At 37.3% G+C, this 20,462-nt stretch overlaps 1 protein-coding gene across 3 annotated transcripts in view; it reads left to right on the forward strand.

Annotated features, from left to right (window-relative positions):
- LOC138713609 (uncharacterized) overlaps window positions 1-20,462 on the forward strand; it is a 625,997-nt gene that overhangs the window by 532,396 nt on the left and 73,139 nt on the right. For all 3 annotated transcript variants that reach the window (XM_069845830.1, XM_069845831.1, XM_069845833.1), the window contains exons 5-6: window positions 4,744-5,035; window positions 11,770-12,136. In XM_069845830.1, the coding sequence (XP_069701931.1) occupies window positions 4,744-5,035; window positions 11,770-12,136 (659 nt within the window). The remainder of the gene's footprint in view (window positions 1-4,743; window positions 5,036-11,769; window positions 12,137-20,462) is intronic.

Here is a 20,462-nt window from a genome sequence, read left to right on the forward strand (position 1 = left end):
ACATGATATCAAACGTAAAACAGACCACTCACTGTTATCAGTGTTCAGCGGAATAAAACCAAAGAAACGTGTAATGTGTTACGCGACCCTGAGTATCATACTACGTATTGTTTACACCAGGGTTGCCAGATAAAGAAAACACAACCGTCGTACCAACTTATGAAAAATGTCGTACTACAATATAAAATTGTACATTTCTCACCTTACTATTTTTATAGATAGAGTGTACAAACATATTTCACAATACTCTAAAAGGAGGTGATTCATAGGCCTATTCATAATTATAGCAGCAAATTTTTATTCAAATGAAGAATATTACCGGTCCACACCTGTGGAGTAACGGTCAGCGCGTCTGGCCGCGAAACCAGGTGGCCCGGGTTCGATTCCCGATCGGGGCAAGTTACCTGGTTGAGGTTTTTTCCGGAGTTTTCCCTCAACCCAATATGAGCAAATGCTGGGTAACTTTCGGTGCTGGACCCCGGACTCATTTCACCGGCATTATCACCTTCATTTCATTCAGACGCTAAATAACCTAGATGTTGATACAGCGTCGTAAAATAACCCAATAAAATAAATAAAAGAATATTACTATTATATTTCACATCCACAATGACATTTACCATTCAAACAAATCACTATTTCTTCATGAAGACTGTTAACTCCGTAAAGCGTACACGATGACGCTTGGTCAGAAACAACGTCATTATACTGAAAGTCAGCAGAAACTTGCCTTTAGCCAACACGACGAAGGTATTTAGACTTATATTAATCAATGCTTCAGCTGATAATTACATCAACTTAATCCGACACCGCTATAATATCGGCGCGTTTAGACTTCTTAATCCTACTGTTTGTATTATTTAATTGATATATATCTGAACTCGTATTACTTTGACATGACCGCGCAGTATAATGAAACCTAAAGCTGGAGATGACCAATTATGACTTTAATGGCAAGCATAGTCACCATATCGATTTTCAAAACATCTTTCATAACTTTAAAACATGTTTTTTTTCATATTAGTCAACGACATACTGAATGAAGAAAACTTGTCTAAAAAGGGACGAATTAACCTTCGATTTTATTTTAATTATAGATAAACAAAGTTCCAAAATAATTTTGTTTCTTCATTAAAATAGTAGTACAAAATAGCGTACGACATAGAGTTCTGTGATACAGTCTGATATTTAGACCTGACAGCTCGGCGACGCGAAAGAGGGGAAGTAATAGGAGTAGTGGGGAGAGTTCCAGAGTAGAGAGAAGAGCGAGCGGTCTGTAAAGAAATGCAGTACAGCTTAACTGTATTGGAAACACACCGCTCTATCGCACGGCGTGACATCCGATCGCTCCGAATGCAAGCGACTGACAAAACCGCATACCCCTTGGCGTAAATTAATGGACTCGACTGACCCAGGCGCATATTGTCGGCAACTGTTAGGACTAAATAATCGTACTATACCTCGTACAATTAGTCAAAATAGTCGTATGAGTACGACTGTAGTCGTACGTATGGCAACTCTGGTTTACACCAAAGCAAATCACTTCATATTATACTCAAGAATCATGCCGTAAAGGCATCAACAACTTTTCGTATATTAACGTTCTGTTTATCAGAATGACCCACTGTGATACATTGTTGAACAAGTCTTGACGAGCTTAATTGAAATATTGAATAATAAATATATAGTGCCATTTAAAGAAACTTTGTTAATCCGCGTATCTCATTAATAAATAATGCTACAAGATTACCTCTCCATCTGTATCATTTCAGTTGTACAACTTTTGTATGAAACAATTTTTCATTTGGTGCTTGCGTACAAAGTTATTTTGGTTGGTCGGTCAGGTTAAATGAAACAGCCTGTATAATGTTACATTACACAGATTAAGAAATGAATTATTGTAGGTCGCATGTCTCCAAAAATATTTGTGTCAAATTAATTTATACCTTAGTACTAAGCTTCGTGTATAACTTTATGTTTGTAGAATACAGAGTAAGAATTAGCAAGATAAGTCTGTCTGTGCGACATTGTGTCTAACTTATGATATTGTTATCCACTAAACATCATTTAATATAAAATAATAACAATTTCAATATTAATTATTTTTCATTCTCTGCTATGGATGTGAAGGATGATGAATGTACCCAGGATACACTAACAATAAGATTAGATTTATGTTCCGAAAAGCAAAAAACACTGGGTGGGATCATAGAAGACAAGAGAACATATTAGAGGAGCTTGGTACGATACCTATATTGTAATATATTCATCAGTAGACTTCGTGGAATTGCCACGAGAATCGTAAGGTTTACTACGTACGCAGTATAGACTGTATGAGAAGGGGACTTGCAACGGATGGAGTATGCCTCTAATGTAAACACTGAGCAGTATACTGCGGTTACAATAAAACCTGTATCCTGCATTCAAGAAATATAATGAATGATCATTGAAGTAGGAAATGTCTTAACATGTAAATACACAATTATTTTGTAGTGAGATATATTAATTCTTAAAATTTAATGTAAGATACTCACATCATTCTTGAATATGTGCATTGCAGTGAAGAGTTACGTACATTTTGAGCGACTGCAAAGTGAACCTCCTCCGATGGTCATTCAAACAGTTTTTATATTGGGAAAATGTACGTTCAACATCACACGATGTAATAGGTGCATATTTGAAGGACGGGAAGTCATTACTTTTTAGTACACCAACTTCAGATGTCTTGTCGTGACCTGATAGTACATCATTTATAATACAAGTTGTGAATAGGCAGAATTTTTAGCAATAACGTTTCTCAACTTACATTTTACTTTTTCTGAAATTAGTGAATTATTGTTTAGGATAACGGTTTGTGATACTTTATACACTATATTAAGGGCTTCTGAGAGTTGTAGTTTAGACGATTCTAAAAGGGTGATGCTTTTGGACACGATTTTAAAATTAGAATCAGTGAACAGTATATCTTCCAATAGCTGTTCAGAACGCAATTATTTTACTGCTGCAACAGCGGAACTGTCTGTGCTATCCAATGCATCAATTACCTCCATTATTTTGCCGTAATATTCTGCATAATAATTAACAGCATCCAACCACGTTTTCCAACGGGTCAAGACTGGCTGCGGGGGTAAGGTTATTCCAGGGGAAATTGTTTGGAACAGAGCAACACTCTCATTGTAGTATGTTTGATTGAATTCTTGTCTGCACTGAACAACCACAGTAATCCAAAAACAAGTGCTTACATAGGTATACATTAGCTGTAGCTGCTCTATCTATTTGGATCGGTCACAACTCTTAACATGAACTGTTTATACTACGAGACCGGGCGGTCGCTCACCTCTTCTATACTACCTTACATAGGCAACCTGATTGCATGCTGCGTGTGGCAATTCAACGAAGTCTATTCATCAGTATCAAAATAACTGACGTCAGAATGTGAACGGAATGTCAATATTCAGAAACTTTATTGGAAATTTGAACTGTCGACCGAATATAGCATTGAAACACCTACAAAGAGATGGGTAGAACATTTTTTGGAGTCAAGATTAACTGTTTTCTGCCACTGCTACCTCTTTGTAGTAGGATATAATATCAACCCAGTGACAGAAGCCGTTCCACAGTACTTCAAGCATGGTCATGGATAAATATATAATAGGATGCGAAACTTACTGAGTTTCCCGTAACATATGCTAGAGGCGCTAATGTATAAACTGATCTTGTTGCCATCTGTTGGACGGTGGAGAACTTATTACGTCTAGCAGCGCACCAAGTAGCGAAAACAAAAACTAATTACTCCATTCATTTAGAAGCGCACCTGGTGACGAAAATGTTGAACTCTGCACAAAGTATTCCCTCCTTCCCTACCTACCTCATCGCTATTCATAACTCACCGAATTTAAAATAAAACATTTACATTTTTATTTCTCACAACATCTTCCACTGAAAATTATTACCGGAGCCAACAGGAAGAGAAAAGAGACGATCTATTCTACACTACCCAATTAAAGTATAAACAAACAGAGACAGAAAATAAAGCAAAACGTCATATAATTGGGGTTGTATTCTTGGGTGTTTAGTGTACAGCGCAATGGAAAAGGCTGCAAAAACTACTTAGATTGTTCAATTTATTATATTACTATTACTTTACAATACATTCAACAACACTTTTTTACAACGTCCATAAACATCACTGTTTAACATACACTGCTTATACATACACACACACTTAGTATCACTTTATGTCCACTTATTAGTAAGTCTCTGGCTGCCAACTTGTCTTCTCGAGCATCGTCTGTTCGTCTCGAACGAACAGATAAATAGAGAACTCTGGGTAATCTACCCAACACGTAGTCAACACGTAGTTCTAATGTTCACCACCGACGACTTCGGGCGCTGATCACCTTATTTGAACCCCCTTCCGTCAGATGGTGCTGACCGCAGTTTCGCATCCTATTATATATTTATCCATGGCATGGTGTTGTCATCTCGCGCAGGTTAAGTGGGCGGCAGCACGTAGAAAGTTTACAGAGTATACACATTTTAGTCCACAGCGCATCCAGGGTCATGCTTCAACTGCTTGTAAATAATTTCTGTATAGTATAATTGTAAGGGAATTTAACTAGTTCCTACGAAAATAAATGACAAAACCAATTGGATTACAATGTATTGTATTAAGACGTATTGAATTAAATTTAATAGATGGCAGTATTTTGTGTATACGACGAGGGTGTTTGTTGTGCCTAGCTTCCGGACTGTTTCGCCGTGCCATCCTGATGAGCGGGACGGCTCTGGCAGACTGGGCCCTGACCACGAGCTCTGTCATCACCATCCAAGTGGCGCAAGCTCTCAACTGTGCCCTCAAAGACACCAACAATGAAATGGCGTCGTGTCTTCGCAAGAAGAGATTGGAAGAAATAATGGACGTCAAAGTCGAAGTTCCTGAGTTCAAAACTCGATTTGGGCCAATGGTAGATGGAAGTGTTGTGCCAAATGACCCATTTCAGCTCATAGGAGTATACAAAGATCTTTTCAGTAGGTATGTATATTAAAATTTTTATTTTCCTTTTACAAATTGTACACAAAGTAGATCTGCGTTATTCTAATTGTACGGAAGTGATCGCTCAGCACCCATGATAGAGTAAAGTTAATGTTTCGCACTCGTTGTGTCGGTCTACAACATTTCCTAAACTGTAGGGCGAATTTTATTCCTATTCATTTTCTGGGAGCCAGTTCATCCCAGAAATATAAATATAATTTGTAACTTATATAGGTTAATTTTTCAGTATAAACAATATGAAAATTTATTCATTCATAGTGTTCTGCCCAAGGGCAGGTATTTCACTGCAAACTCAGCATTCTCTAATATTACCCATTCTACGCTTTCCTTTTAGTTTCCGCATACGATCCATGTATTTTAATGTTGTCTATCATCTGATACCTTCGTCTGCCCTGAACTTTTTTTTCCGGTCACCAGGCCTTCCAGTGCATCCTCTTCTTCTTAACCAGTGATCCAGTCAATTCTTTTTTCTCTCTTTGTGATCAGTTTCAATATTATTTGTTATCCATCCACTCTTTCCAACACAGCTTCGTTTCTTATCTTGTCTTTCCATTTCACACGCTCCAACCTTCTCCATATCCACATTTCAAATACTTCTAATCGTTTCATTTCACTTCGTCGTACTGTCCATGTTTCTGCTCAATACAATTCCAAACACAACACAAAGATATTTCGCTAGTCTCTTCCTTAGATCTTTTTCCAGATGTCCACGGAAGATGCTCTTATTTCTATTAAAAACTTCCTTTGCCATTGCCATCCTCTTTTGACTTCCTGACAGCAGCTCATGTTGCTACTTATAGTACACTCCATGTATTATATGAAGCTATCCACTTCTTCCACTTCATCATTTCGAATTCGCAAGTTTTCCAATATTAAAATATTGGACGTAATTAGACTATTTCACACAGCTCTGACACGCTCAAATTCTAATATAACGCTATTATTAATTATTTTCTACATAATAACTTGGTCTCAAATGAAACACTATGTATTTTCGTCTCAATTGTACAATTGGTTCAAGAATAATTATACTATACTTACATCACTGTATGCCAGTTGTTAAAATTTTGAAGTTAATGCTATGGTTGAGAAATTTGAAACTTTTTTCAATTTTTCAGAGTTGGACTCGCTATTATTATTGCTTATTTTATGTCTCTGATATGAGGTAATCGGAATTGGAGCAATTCAGCAATGTGATTGTTGTAACTGTAGTTGGAGATATCTGAAAGATAAGATGAAGGACAATTTGGCAAAAGCTAAATTCAATATTGATTATTTAACTATTGTCTAATGTCTTTGATCAGAAATGTATGATGGTATAAAAAAATGTATTATGTGCTCAAACACAATGGAAAAGGGTGCTAAGAAGGAAGATCGTTTGGCAATGAAAGCCAAAATAAGAAATACTTATTTTTCTGCGTAATATAATACATTCTGCTATATTGCTTTTAAAAAGAAATGTAAATTATACTTGTACATTATTTTTCGTTAATTCAGTATCTTTCAAATCTTACTATCATAATTATGTGCTGATTGGAGTTATTTGTTTACTCGATTGAATACTATTACCACAGTCTAGTATAGGCCTATACAGTCACGAAGCTCAATACGTAGTAAATATGCATCCATAGATAGTTGCTAACCACTAGGATTGCTAATATCGCCTCACTATAGATAATGCGAAAAAGTACCGGCACAGTCTATTGTTCGTAGCACCCTCACAACTCAAGCTTCGTGACTGTATATACTAGACTGTGCTATTACATTAATATAATTAATGTTATTCATATTTAATTCTACGATACATATTGAATATTTTTCATCTTACCGAAATTAATTTCTATCCAGTGACTATAATTTCTCTCACCGTATATTAAAGTGATGTATTTTGCCTCTAATTCTGATGTGGAATTCATTATTGCATTTGTAATACATTTTGAGAAAAGTCTTTCAGATGCTAAACATGTTATTAAAATGCCAAATATTCACAAATAGCGAAGCATTTTGGTCATACGTTCAGTACCGGTATAGGAAATGTCAGTGCTTAAGACCTAAAACTATCGTAAAACAATACACGAACGTACCTATTAATGGAGAAAAATTTTACATCTTGATTACACAACTGTTAACACTGTATCACTTCGGAATATGTATGATAAGAACTTTCTTGTGTTAAATTTTAACATAACTTGTTAACATGTTTCGACCTATTTTCCGAAGATGACCGAAAATAGGTCGAAACATGTTAACAAGTTACGTTAAAATTTAACACAAGAAAGTTCTTATCGTACATATTCCGAAGAGAAAAATTAGTTCCGGCACCGGGAATCGAACCCAGGACCTCTCATCTTTGTGCGCTGAGCGCTCTTTCCATCTGAGCTATGCCAAGACCCGATTCCGGCGCCGGCCGAACTCTCCTTCTTTGTATCATCAATGGCCTACTACTGCATTTTAGACATATGTCATGTATGAAGGAGCGCGTATTTAAATGACTTTGTGGTCAGTTTCGACAACAGTTTATTGAATACTGTTAACACTGATATACATATTCATATATGAGGCCTTGTCTAAAATGCAGGTAGTAGGTCATTGATGATACAAATGCGGAAAATCGGCTGGCGCAGTGAATTGGATCTCACGATAGCTCAGATGGGAAGGGTACTCAGCGCGCATAGCTGAGAGGTCCTGGCTTTGATTCCCGGTGACGGAAAGAATTTTTCTCCATGTTGACTACATATAGGTAGTATTGATTATTCAAGGACGTCGAGGCCTCATATATGAATATGTATAAAATACGTAGCAGTCCCTATGTACAGTCTGATCCGTTTGGGCATGGATAATATTAATTTAATATTATAAAGCTATTATGATAGTAGGAAAAATTTCTTCCTGGTTATATTATGATTAAAAGATGGGAGTTTCTACATATGATAATCAATAATGCATAATCTGAAAGGTCAAATGAAAATCGTATGTGATTAAAATGGCTACTACAAATCAACAATGGGCACAATGTGTTCTTTGGTATGCTAAATTTGAGAGTGTTAAAAGAGTTCAAAGGGAGTATGTTGTGAGTAATGTACCTAATTACGATTCCATTATGTTGTAGTATCGAACATTTGTAGAAACAGGTTCTGTGTTAAAAAAAACATACAGGAGATCGCAGGCGAAACCCAGTACGAGAAGCAACTATCTCTTGGCTTGGTCTCCAAACTCCCCACATCTAACCCCTCTTGACTTCTTCGTGTAGGATTTTGTTAAAGACATTGTCTTTTCACAGAAATCCAGGAATATTGATGATCTGAGAGTAAACATCACTCAAATTTTACAACAAATCACTCCTTTTATGTTACAACGGTCATGGGCTGAATTCCATCACCGTTATGAATTGTGCAGGGTGTCCAATGGGGGTCATGTTGAGCTCTGAGGAATCTCCCATCTTTCAATGTTGTATGCACAAAGTTTCAACAAATAAAGTTCAGTAGTAATTTTTTACGGTTTTTTTATTTTATTCATACCCAAATGGATCACCCTGTATAGACAGAGAGAGAGAAATCGGAATTTAAACACGGACGTATAATGAGAATGGATTTGGTAATTGGCACCTTATTCCCTTAAAACATTCCCTTCTGCTTAAGAGAAAATTTGAATAAACGTAAATTGTATTATTACCATATTATTCTACGTGCATAATCTCTGTACTGTAAAGGAATTGTTCAGTAATATATATATATATATATATATATATATATATATATATATAATTATTTTATTCTGTAGGTTAGAGTCGAACTGGGTAGCGTAGTGGATGTAGCGCTGGCCTTCTGTGCTCGAAGTTGCGGGTTCGATGCCGTACCAGGTCGATGGCATTTAAGTGTGCTTAAATGCGACAGTCTCATGTCAGTATATTTACTGGCATGTAAAAGAACTCCTGCGGGACAAAATTCCGGCACACCAGCGCGCTGATGTAACCTCAGAAGTTGCGAACGTCGTTGAATATACCATAATTTTCTGTAGTTTAGAAGGAACCATAAAAAAGATGATTATGTATTATTATCACCTGGCTGTGAAGTTCTGTACGTAATCACATATTGTCTATGTAGTTCAAAGATGACCTTAAATTCAGAAATCGTACTTTGCTTCATATGAAAGTATTGGATTGAAAATAACTACCTTGTAGGCTACATGTAGAATGCTATAGCACAGTGAGAAAATAATATACCGTGTCCCGCTTAGAGGGATCGAGAAATAAGTGACAATTTCAAGTGTAAATAATGGTTTATTAACATCACTTTTTATATAACTTGATGTAAAAACACTCCGAGTTTCGGAAAATGCTGAATGCAACTCGATGTGTGCGTCTTGATTTGCTCTGCAGACATCTAAATAGTATTCAACCTTCCGCCAAGTGTTCTGTGGCATTTGTGGAGTCACTAGCGCAGCTGCATTTGTGATGCGTGGTCTCAGTTCCTCCAAAGTGTCAGCTCTGCCTCTTTGGTACACAGCATCCTTCACAAAGCCTCACAAAAGAACTCCAAGGGGGTCACATCGGGAGACCTGATTGGCCAGGCAATTGGTACTCGTCTTCCGATCCACCTATCGATGTACGACGAACGCGGCGTGTACTCGCGTAACAGATTTATATTCTGCTAGCCATACCACACATTGAACTTTCTGTTGTGGTGTCCACATGTTGACCATGGCGTGTTCTCCTACAAAATGGCGCTAGGCTTATTTTAGCGACAAACAAACGAAAGTTACGCACGCAACTGTTTTCAGATTTTGTTGCTTAAACTTGGACAGTTTCTCTATCTTGTCAAATGTAAATCTCAACGACATGTTTATCTGGTTTTAAGTGGTGACTATTTATTTCTCGATCCCTCTAAGCGAGACATGGTGCATTTCAAATTGTTACGAATGCAGCTAATGCATGTCTAGAACCCTTTATTTTTCCAAGCATATCACAATTATTATAAAGTTTTATTTACTGAAATTAACTATATTACGTGAATAGCTTTATTGATAACAATCATCGCGTGGTGTTGCAGAATCTCAAAGTGGTGTATATGCAATCATAACAAATGTATCGATGCCAAACAATCGGCCGGTTATTATATCACAATAAACAAACTAGTATTGTATAACGTACAGAAAAACACAAACCATACTCAATGATTATTGCGTAAATGAACATTCGGTATAGGAGAGGACAAAAGCGGAAATATTAATCAATTTGCACTCAATTAAATAAAACTACACAAAACAAGACAATGCATCAATATCGTCTACAGTTTGATATGTTTATGAATAAATATGAAAATAGCAATTGTAGTGATTGTGATAATAATAACTACAATACTAATAATAATAACAATAATAATAATAATAATTACTTATTTACAAATGGATTTTAAGGAACACGGAGGTTCATTGCCGCCCTCAAATAAGCCCGCCATTAGTCCCTATCCTGTGTAAGATTAATCCAGTGTCTATCATCATATCCAACCTCCCTCAAATCCAGTTTAATATTATCCTCCCATCTACGTCTCGACCTGCCCAAAGGTCTTTTTTCCTCCGGCCTCCCAACTAACACTCTATAAGCATTTCTGGATTCGCCAATACGTGCCACATGCCCTGCCCATCTCAAACGTCTGGATTTAATGTTCCTAATTATGTCACTTGAAGAATGCAATGCGTGCAGTACAATGTTGTGTAGCTTTCTCCATTCTCCTGTAACTTCATCCTCCTTAGCCTCAAATATTTTTCTAAGAATCTATTTTCAGTCACTATTAATCTCTGTTCCTCTCTCAAAGTCAGAGTCCAAGTTTCACAGGCATACAGAATAACTGGTAATATAACTTTTTTTTATAAATTCTAACTCGCAGATTTTTCGTCAGCAGACTAGATGACAAAAGCTTAGCTTCTCATCCGAATAATAAGACGCATTTTCCTTGTACATTCTACGTTTAGTTTCCTCCAGAGTGTAATATATATTTGTTACTGTTGCTCCAAGAAATCTGAATTTCTCCACCCCCTCGAAGGATAAATCTCCAATTTTTTATATTCGATTTCGTACAATATTCTGGTCACGAGACATAGTCATATACTTTTTTTTCGGGATTTACTTCCAAACCTATCGCTTTACTTGCTTCGAGTAGAATTTCCGTGTTTTCCCTAATCGTTTGTGTATTTTCTCCTAATATATTCACGTCTTCCGCATAGACAAGAAGCTGATGTAATCCGTTCAATTCCAAACCCTGTCTGTTATCCTGCACTTTTCTAATGGCATATTCTAGACCAAAGTTAAAAAGTAAAGTAATAATGATAATAATAATAATAATAATAATAATAATAATAATAATAATAATAATATAAAATAATAAAGTTAATAATTAAGAAATCCTAACACATTAGCCTATGAGAAGGAGCTTTGTTTCGGAAATCGAATAATTTTTTTTTTAATTATGGTTTATTTACCGACGCTCGCATCTGCCGAGGTTATATCAGCGTCGCCGGTGTGCCAGAATTTTGAGGTCTTTTACATTCAGGAAATCTACTGAGCTACTGACATGAGCCTGTCGCATTTAAGCATACTTAAATGCCATTGACCTGGGTCGGGATCGAACCCGCGACCTCGAGTACAGAAGGCCAGCGTTATACAAACTGCACTATCCAGGCCAACGAAATTGAATAACATTATTACTTTTTCACAGGTTCGAACTGTTGTATGGAGTAACAGAACTGGAGAGCTACAACCTGCTGGATGCGGTGTCACTGCAATACGGAATGCTAGAACAAGATCGTGACAAGAAGATCCGCAGTTACGTCCAGGAGCGCTTCCAATATCTTCCAGACCTGAGTCTTGCTGAGACTTTGAAAGCTTACAACGTCACCAGGCGTCGAACCAGCGCTTCGTCTCAATCCATCGCAGAGACAAACCGTGACATCTTACTCGACGTCCTCAGCGACGCCCGTGTCGCGGCCCCCATGGTGCAAACCGCGAACTTCCACTCCAGTGTCAATCCACAGTCGTACTTCTACGTCTTCTCTCACACCAGTTCACACGGACACTACACAGGGGTATGTAACTCGTCATTTAAAAAGTTCATACAGAAGCACTGCCAATTGTATCATAAAACCAAAATAAGGGCCTAGATCATATATGTAACACATAACTCCTCGCTACATTAAAATCGGCAGCACTTTGAAGAGAACAACCGCCAGGATCGCCACCCGTCCGCCGTAAAACGAACACGAGATGGCAGCACAGTCGCTAATGCAATTCAAATGAGAATTATGACGTGACTACTTATGTAACAACTAGATTGCAGCGTAGTAAACCTGACAAAAGTTGTTAACCTCAAAGCCTATAAGCCGAAATATCTGTTACATATATGATCTAGAATAAGGGTGATAGAATCAGTATTGTATTGTAAAGGATTTGTGATAGATAGAGACGAGAATGTCATGCACTATAAAATTTCAAAATATGCATGCATTGACGCGCTATCAAACTATGAAACATGGACGATCAAACGAAAAATACATTAAAATATGTATTTTCATATTTGTTCCAAATTTATTATATCACTTCACTTCTTTTTTGCACAGTTAACGACTAACTTTTGTCATCCAGTCTGCTGTCAAAAATCTGAAAGTTAGAATTTATAAAACAGTTATATTACCGGTTGTTCTTTATGGTTGTGAAACTTGGACTCTCACTTTGAGAGAGGAACATAGGTTAAGGGTGTTTGAGAATAAGGTGCTTAGGAAAATATTTGGGGCTAAGAGGGACGAAGTTACAGGAGAATGGAGAAAGTTACACAACACAGAACTGCACACATTGTATTCTTCACCTGACATAATTAGGAACATTAAATCCAGACGTTTGAGATGGGCAGGGCATGTAGCACGTATGGGCGAATTCAGAAATGCGTATAGTGTTAGTTGGGAGGCCGGAGTGTAAAAAATCTTTAGGGAGGCCGAGACGTAGATGGGAGGATAATATTAAAATGGATTTGAGGGAGGTGGGATATGATGTTAGAGACTAGATTAATCTTGCTCAGGATAGGGACCAATGGCGGGCTTATGTGAGGGCGGCAATGAACCTCCGGGTTCCTTGAAAGCCAATAAGTAAGTAAGTAAGTAAAAGTAAGTAACGAATAACAACATTTTCTAAATTGGTTTCTGTCATGTTCCTGCGCTTGTCAGTCAATATGTTTGTGTAGGCAAATGACCTCTCTATATCTCAAGAAGTTATGGCTGCAAACTTAAATGAACATATTTGTGACAGTGTCAGGTTAAATTCTCCATTCAAGTTTTCACCACAAATAACCTTCTTCACTGAACAAAAGAATCCGTAGTACGGGTTCACGTTTATGACCCTGTCTAGTTTATTTTAAAGAAGTTTTGCAATGTTTTACAAAGAACAACTGTCGTAGAAAATATTCGGAACCAGAATAGCAGTGCTTACCACTTTACTGCAACAATCGCAGAATCTGACAACCCCATATGATCTAATAGAATACTTTCCTTTAAACCACTGCGCAAAGAGTACACTTTTGGAAACTTTAATTGCATTACGTGTTTGGTTTTTTTTCCAAGGTATTTCCTCAACCGTAAGGCAAATGTCAGATAATCTATTCCGAATCCTCGGCCTCATCTCGCCAAATATTATCTTGCTGTCACCAATCCCATAGACGCAAAATACCTAGTAGTTGATACACCGTAATATAATAACACTTAAAAAAAACTTAATAGGTCAGGTAACAATAATTAACAGCAAAGCAGAACTTGGAAATGAGATTTTAATAGGAAGATTACCTCAAACATAAAGCAGCATAAATACTCTTACCATGCATTATCACATTTGACCTCCAGATAAAAAAATCTATTGAGATAATATATGCTACAGCCTAGCGCTGGCCTTCCAACAAGGCGGTCCGTGTTCGATCCCCGGCTAGATCGTGATGAAATTTGTTGGGAAAAGCAGACTTTTCAGAGGGGTTTTCTCGGGGTGCTCCCGTTTCCTTCTATCATTCCACCAACACTCTCCACCTTCCCGTCTTATATCACCTATCACCCTAAGTAGTAAAAATAGGTTGAGGTGAAGCCTTAGGGGACAATACGGGTTTCCGATGATATAGAAAGGAACTGGAGCTGCTGTCCGTTGGGGTTCATCAGGCTACTCGTATGCAGATGGGAATTAAATAGTGAAACTGAAGACGGTATAGTGCACCGCTGTGGTCTCGTGGTCGCGTGTTCGCTCCCGAACCCAGCGGGCCGAGGACGAGTTGCCTGGGTGAGTCTTTATTCAGGGTTTTCCCCCCACCCTTAAGGATGAATATCAGATAACTTTATAAGGCGTATGGAACCCCACTCATTCTCGCCACTTAATTTGCCCCCACATCATCCTTTCCTTATCATTCCGGTTGTCTTCCTTGGTTTTCATATCGCGCCCGCGGCGGTCCTCCGATGCTCCTGACGCTCTCGGCCGGCCTCCATGGATATGTCAAAGCATGGTAGTTGGCGATCCAGCAGCGGAACCCACTCCCCTACCGACGGGAGGGGGGCTTACACCTCAGACCATTGGCCAGGCGGGAGGTGTGGAATACACCTCAGGCCGTTTGAGGGGGGTATGTGTGGGGGCTATTGGGGTGGAATGGTACATGGACTTAGAGGGATGTCGGGACTGATCGTTAGGGTGTTAGGAGTTAGGTCGGTTCGGCGTGGGTGCGGTCGTTGGGCTACAACTCATCCCAGGAGCGCACAATAGACCTCAGGTCTCGGTGCATAGGGATGTTCCCCTCCCGGCCTCATAAAGAGAGAGGGGAGAGAGAGAGAGAAGGTGGTAGAAATAAAGTAACCATGGTGACAGTGACCTTTAAAAAATCATGTTCGTTTTTTTTAAATCGAAGACGATTATTTTAGTTGTTAATTAATTGATTTTGCAATAGTAATTATCATTAGTTGTGAAATTACGCAATGTTCGCACATGAAGATGAAGTATTCCGGGAATACCTTTGCAGCATAACTTCTTTGTGCAATACAAATTCAGTTTAGATTATAACTAGTGTTCCTAGTTCCTATTATTTTAATGAAGAAGAAATTCGAAAATACATATTGTTCTAAATGTAGATCTATGGAAAAAATGAACATTTGTAGACCCAATATTAAAGAAGGAAATTATATTTCGACACTCTGATATATCCGTATAAACATTTTCCTTAGGAGTATCTACTAGATTGTATTGTACTTTAGCTTTCGGAATTTAATAACATAAAACTCAACTCGCTGTGTTAACATTCTTCTTGCTGTACTGTATTTTTTCTCTTTTTTCTCGTGTTTTAATTACTAACTACGTCATGCACAGAGGTTTGTTTTCTTTAGTAACTACACATGTGGAGATATACAAATTGAAAATACACAAACCACTCAAATGAGAATAAACAAACACTGGACATTTATTGGGGCAAAAAAGAATAGCGTAAGTGACGCAAGAGAAATTTTCTCTCCCTCCATCAGAAAGTGTTATTGTGTCACATACCAACAAATAACTGATTTAATATATTATATTCACAGAATTTTAAACTCGTACTTATGAGCTTGTTTTATTAATGCATACAATTCGTGATTTTAAGACTAATTGTATTCATATTATTCCTTCAATAAGTTTTGAGTGTCTAGTAAAATTCAGAAAATAATTTCGTGTACATTCTTGTGCATGTAACCTTTTAAATATTTTTCTCAGAATGATTCTCCATAATATACCCAATATTTTTCTCTGCCGGATTTTATTTCATTCTTACAACAAAATGTATTTCTTGGAAAATAACTAACAGGAATTTAAATATTACTTTTTTATATAACAGGTGAGTCAATTTTCTCTTATTCACACGGAGTTATGCATTCTTGCACATTCACAGTACCATAAACTTACTTACTTACAAATGACTTCTAAGGAACTCGCAGGTTCATTGCCACCCTCGCATAAGCCCATCATCGGTCCCTATCCTGTAGGGATTAATCCAGTCTCTATCATCATATCCCACCTCCCTTGAATCCATTTCAATATTGTCCTCCCATCTATGTCTCGGTCTGCCCGAAGGTCTTCTTCCCTCCGACCTCCCAACTAACACTCCATATGCATTTATGGATTCGTCCGCACGTGCTACATGCCCTGGCCATCTCAAACGTCTGGATTTAATGTTCCTAATTATGTCAGGTGAAGAATACAATACGTGTAGTTCTGCGTTGTGTAACTTTCTCCATTCTCCTGTAACTTTATCCCTCTCAGCCCCAAATATTTTCCTAAGAACCTTATTCTCAAACACCCTTAACCTATGTTCCTCTCTCAAAGTGAGAGTCCAAGTTTCACAGTTATACAGAACAACCGGTAATATAACTGTTTTATAAATTATAAATTTAAGATTTTTTGATAGCAGACTAAATCACAAAAGCTTCTCAATCGAATAATAACATCCATTTCCCATATATTTATTCTGCGTTTAATTTCCTCCCGAGTGTCATTTATATTTGTTATTACTGTTGCTCCAAGATATTTCAATTTTTCTACCTCTTCGAAGGGTAAATGTCCAATTTTTACATTTCCATTTCTTACAGTATTGTGGTCACGAGACATAATCATATTCTTTGTCTCTTAGGGATTTATTCCAAACCTATCGCTTTAATTGCTTCAAGTAAAATTTCCGTGTTTTTCCTAATCGTTTGTGAATTTTTTCCTAACATATTCACGTCATCCGCATAGACAAGTAGCTGATGTAACCCGTTCAATTCCAAACCTACTCTGTTATCCTATGAACTGTCCTAATGTCATTTTGTAGAACAAAGTTATATACTAAAGTTGATATTCTCATCTCCTTGCTTTAGCCCGCAGTGAATTGGAAAAGCATCAGACAGAAGCTGGCCTATACGAAGTCTGCTGTAAGTTTCACTTAAGTCTTAGACATATTTTAATTAATCGAACTTGTTTCTTCGGAATACCAAATTCAATATGAATGTTATATACAACTTCTCTCTTAACCGAGTCATATGCCTTTTTGAAATCTATAAATAACTGATGTAGGCTACTATACCCTTACACTCCCATTTTTTCTCCAATATCTTCCGAATACGAAAAATCTGATCAATAGTCTATCCATTACACCGCATTGTTGATCCCCAATAATTTCATCTACAAATGGAGTTATCTATTAAACTTATTAAAAGGAAAAATTACCTGTCATACTAGCTCAGATGAAGAAGGCGTGCAGCTAATGGTTTGCGGGTTCAGGTCTTACACTATGTGTGTTATTTACTGCTCTTGTTTTAATATGGAAACCCCGAAATACTCCACAAATTCCCTCCTGGTAGATTCTATCCCAGTGTTGTCGTAAATGCACTGCAAAACGAGATGAGTACTCATGGCATATATTATAAAATGGTTGTGCTTTCAGCACTAGTATCTTCAATAATTACAAATAAATATAATGCGTCAATAATTTCGAAGTATAACCTATCATAACGGTACTATAGCTCCTTACTTCGTTACGATCTTAACACGAAAATAATCTCTATACTTCGTTCCACAATATCTGACAGGAGAAGCAAACATTGTTGTCAAAGGAGGAGAGTAGTATAATTGCTATTCACCCAATGGCAGAAGTCTCATTCCACGCTTATCATGAAGTTGGGCGGTCTGAAACGTTCTATTCCCGCCCAACTTCATGATAAGCGTGGAGTGAGACCTATACCATTGGTTGAATAGCAATTATACTACTGTCCTCCTTTGCCGGCAATGTTTACTTTTCCTGTCAGGCATTATGGAAAGAAGTATAGGCCCGTTACACAGCGAAACGGATGACCGCTGTCCTCTCTCCGTTCTATGCTTGCAGTGGATGGACTGATTGATCGGCCTTACACAGCAGCGCGGATGTTTTTTCGTGTCTGTTGTTTGAAACAACGAGTTAGAAAGAGAAAGATATAGAGTGGTCATTGCGCCGCCATGTTTGAAGAAAATTGAACGACCGTCGGTAATGAACTTATGCGCCCAAAACAAAGTGGACGTGGTGATAACTGACATTAGAATCGTCAGCTGTCTTAATTTCGTTTGCATAAATCAGTTAAACTGAAGTGGAAAAACCTAGTATTTCGTCAAATACGTGCTAGGAACTTACCCTAATCTAAACTTATGTACGCTAAATTTAAAACACTTGAGCTATTCCTAGAAGGAATTCTTAAAAGAATAACCTAAGCAAAATTGTCATGTAGTATGACAAGAAGTCCTAACAAATATACTGAAGAAAATGTTAATATTCCTAGGTTCTTTTAAATGCGACCTGCAAGATTGCCTATAAAATGAACGAGTATGATTCGGATGATTTTATTAAATTGTTTTCCCAGTCTCTACACGTTGCAAAACTATTTACTATACCATAAGATATAGAATGAAAGTAGGCCCTGTCTGTAGTAAACAACCTTTACCTCGAAGCTTGTAACGTGGGTGAAACATGACAAAACACGCTTTCAGTTTTTTTGTTACAGTAAAGTATAATTATTATCGAAATGTGAACGTGAGGCCAACAGCCTGTGGCACCACAGATAATTTTATTAGTGTATAATTGAGCACCCACGTACAATAATGGGGTAAGTAGTTACGAAATATATTCATACTTACCCCATTATTGCACGTGGGTGCTCAATTATGTTCTTTCATATCCTTCCAGTCAAAATACTAACAACAATACGACCTACCCCAGAGTTTTGCATTATTTTGGATGCGAGTGTCGAAATACAATTTTAATATTTGATTGCTATTACTAGGTTTGAAACGGAATTGTAGCGGTTTTGTCCGTATTTAGTTTAACTTTATTACTAGTGAACCATTTATTTGATTAATCGTTTGTCTTCGAAATAGGCCTACTTCTTATAAGCTACAGCTCATCGTCTTCTTGTATAAGCAGTAAGGACAGAAGGAGCAGAAATAAAGGATGCCGGTGTCGAAATACAGTTTTAATATTGTATTGCTATTTGTTTTTCACTGGGTCTGTATTGGTTTTATCCGTATTTAGTTTAAGTACATTACCAGTGAACCATTTATTTTGTTTATGCCGGGAGTTGTTACACATTTATGCATGAAAAAAAATGCTGCTAATTAACAAAACTATGGACTTAACTTCATAAAATTTACATGAAATATGATATATCAGTTGTCTTTTTCCTTTTGACATTGCAGTTATATGCAGCACACACAACAGGCATGTTTTTTCTTCGTTTTTTTTTTACTTCTTACCTCCGTTATACAACATTGTAAGCAGACGAATTTTTACAAAGGTGGGCGCTTAGCTCAGATCTGCCGTGTTTCGCGGTGGCACCGCAAAGAGCGCTGTACAGGACAACATGGCCACTCTATAGTCTTCTCTTTCTAACTCGTTGGTTTGAAATGAATGTACAGCGTTGCCAACTCCAGTTTGCAGAAGTACAATAAACGCTTAAGAAAGCCCACTAAATATAGCATAAAATCCACTATATTTTTAGATGTATATTACATATCTTAAAAATAGTAATAATATGCTATAAATAATGATGAAACACTTACCGAAACTACAAAAGAAGAGATTCATTATCGTCGTCTTCTTCTTCTTCTTCTTAAATTTCAGTTGTGGAAATTGAAGCACCTACAGTTTCTGGTTTGTAATGTTTCCATTGTTACGATTTTTTTAACAATGTATTCAGGCAAGTCAAAATCATAACATTTACCACGCCATCTCAGTATAGCCTTAAAATTCACCATGATACCTTTGCCCCCATTCTGTTACTAATTTTGATTTTAATTAATTAATTATATTCATCTGGATAAATAGTCTTTCTACTTCTGTATTTGACCAGGGAAAACAGAGCATACAAAGTGGGAATTAGGTTAATTCTTTGAATGGGTTCATATATGAAGCATCTGACTATTGAAAAATTTCACACCATAAACCACTGTTAAAACATGGTGTAGTCCGTCCACGTGGTGTTATGTATGATTCGGGACTTCCCCTTCACTACAGACGAGAGGAATGCTAACGCAGGACAAAGTCGAGTTTAGTTGTTTAGGGAAAAAAACAAATTTCCACTGACCTGAGCGCGGAAAAAAACTTAGATTTCACACTGCCCACCGTTCAATAATTTTTCCCCACCGACAGAGAGGGGAAAAAAAAAACTAGATTAAGTGGGAAAACCACCGTGTTGGCAACGCTGCATATGCTGCGCAAAGAAAAACGATAAATTAGGAGTACTGACGATCCCTTGTGAGAAGAGCAATCCAAGTAGCGTTTTTGGTTCAACAAGTGGACTGTTATGATGTTTCGATGCCATTAGTAACAGATAAAGTGACCAACAAATGTTTACCAATCTCTCCTCTCAC

Source organism: Periplaneta americana, chromosome 14 (assembly GCF_040183065.1).
Source record: "Periplaneta americana isolate PAMFEO1 chromosome 14, P.americana_PAMFEO1_priV1, whole genome shotgun sequence".
NCBI lineage: Eukaryota > Metazoa > Arthropoda > Insecta > Blattodea > Blattidae > Periplaneta > Periplaneta americana.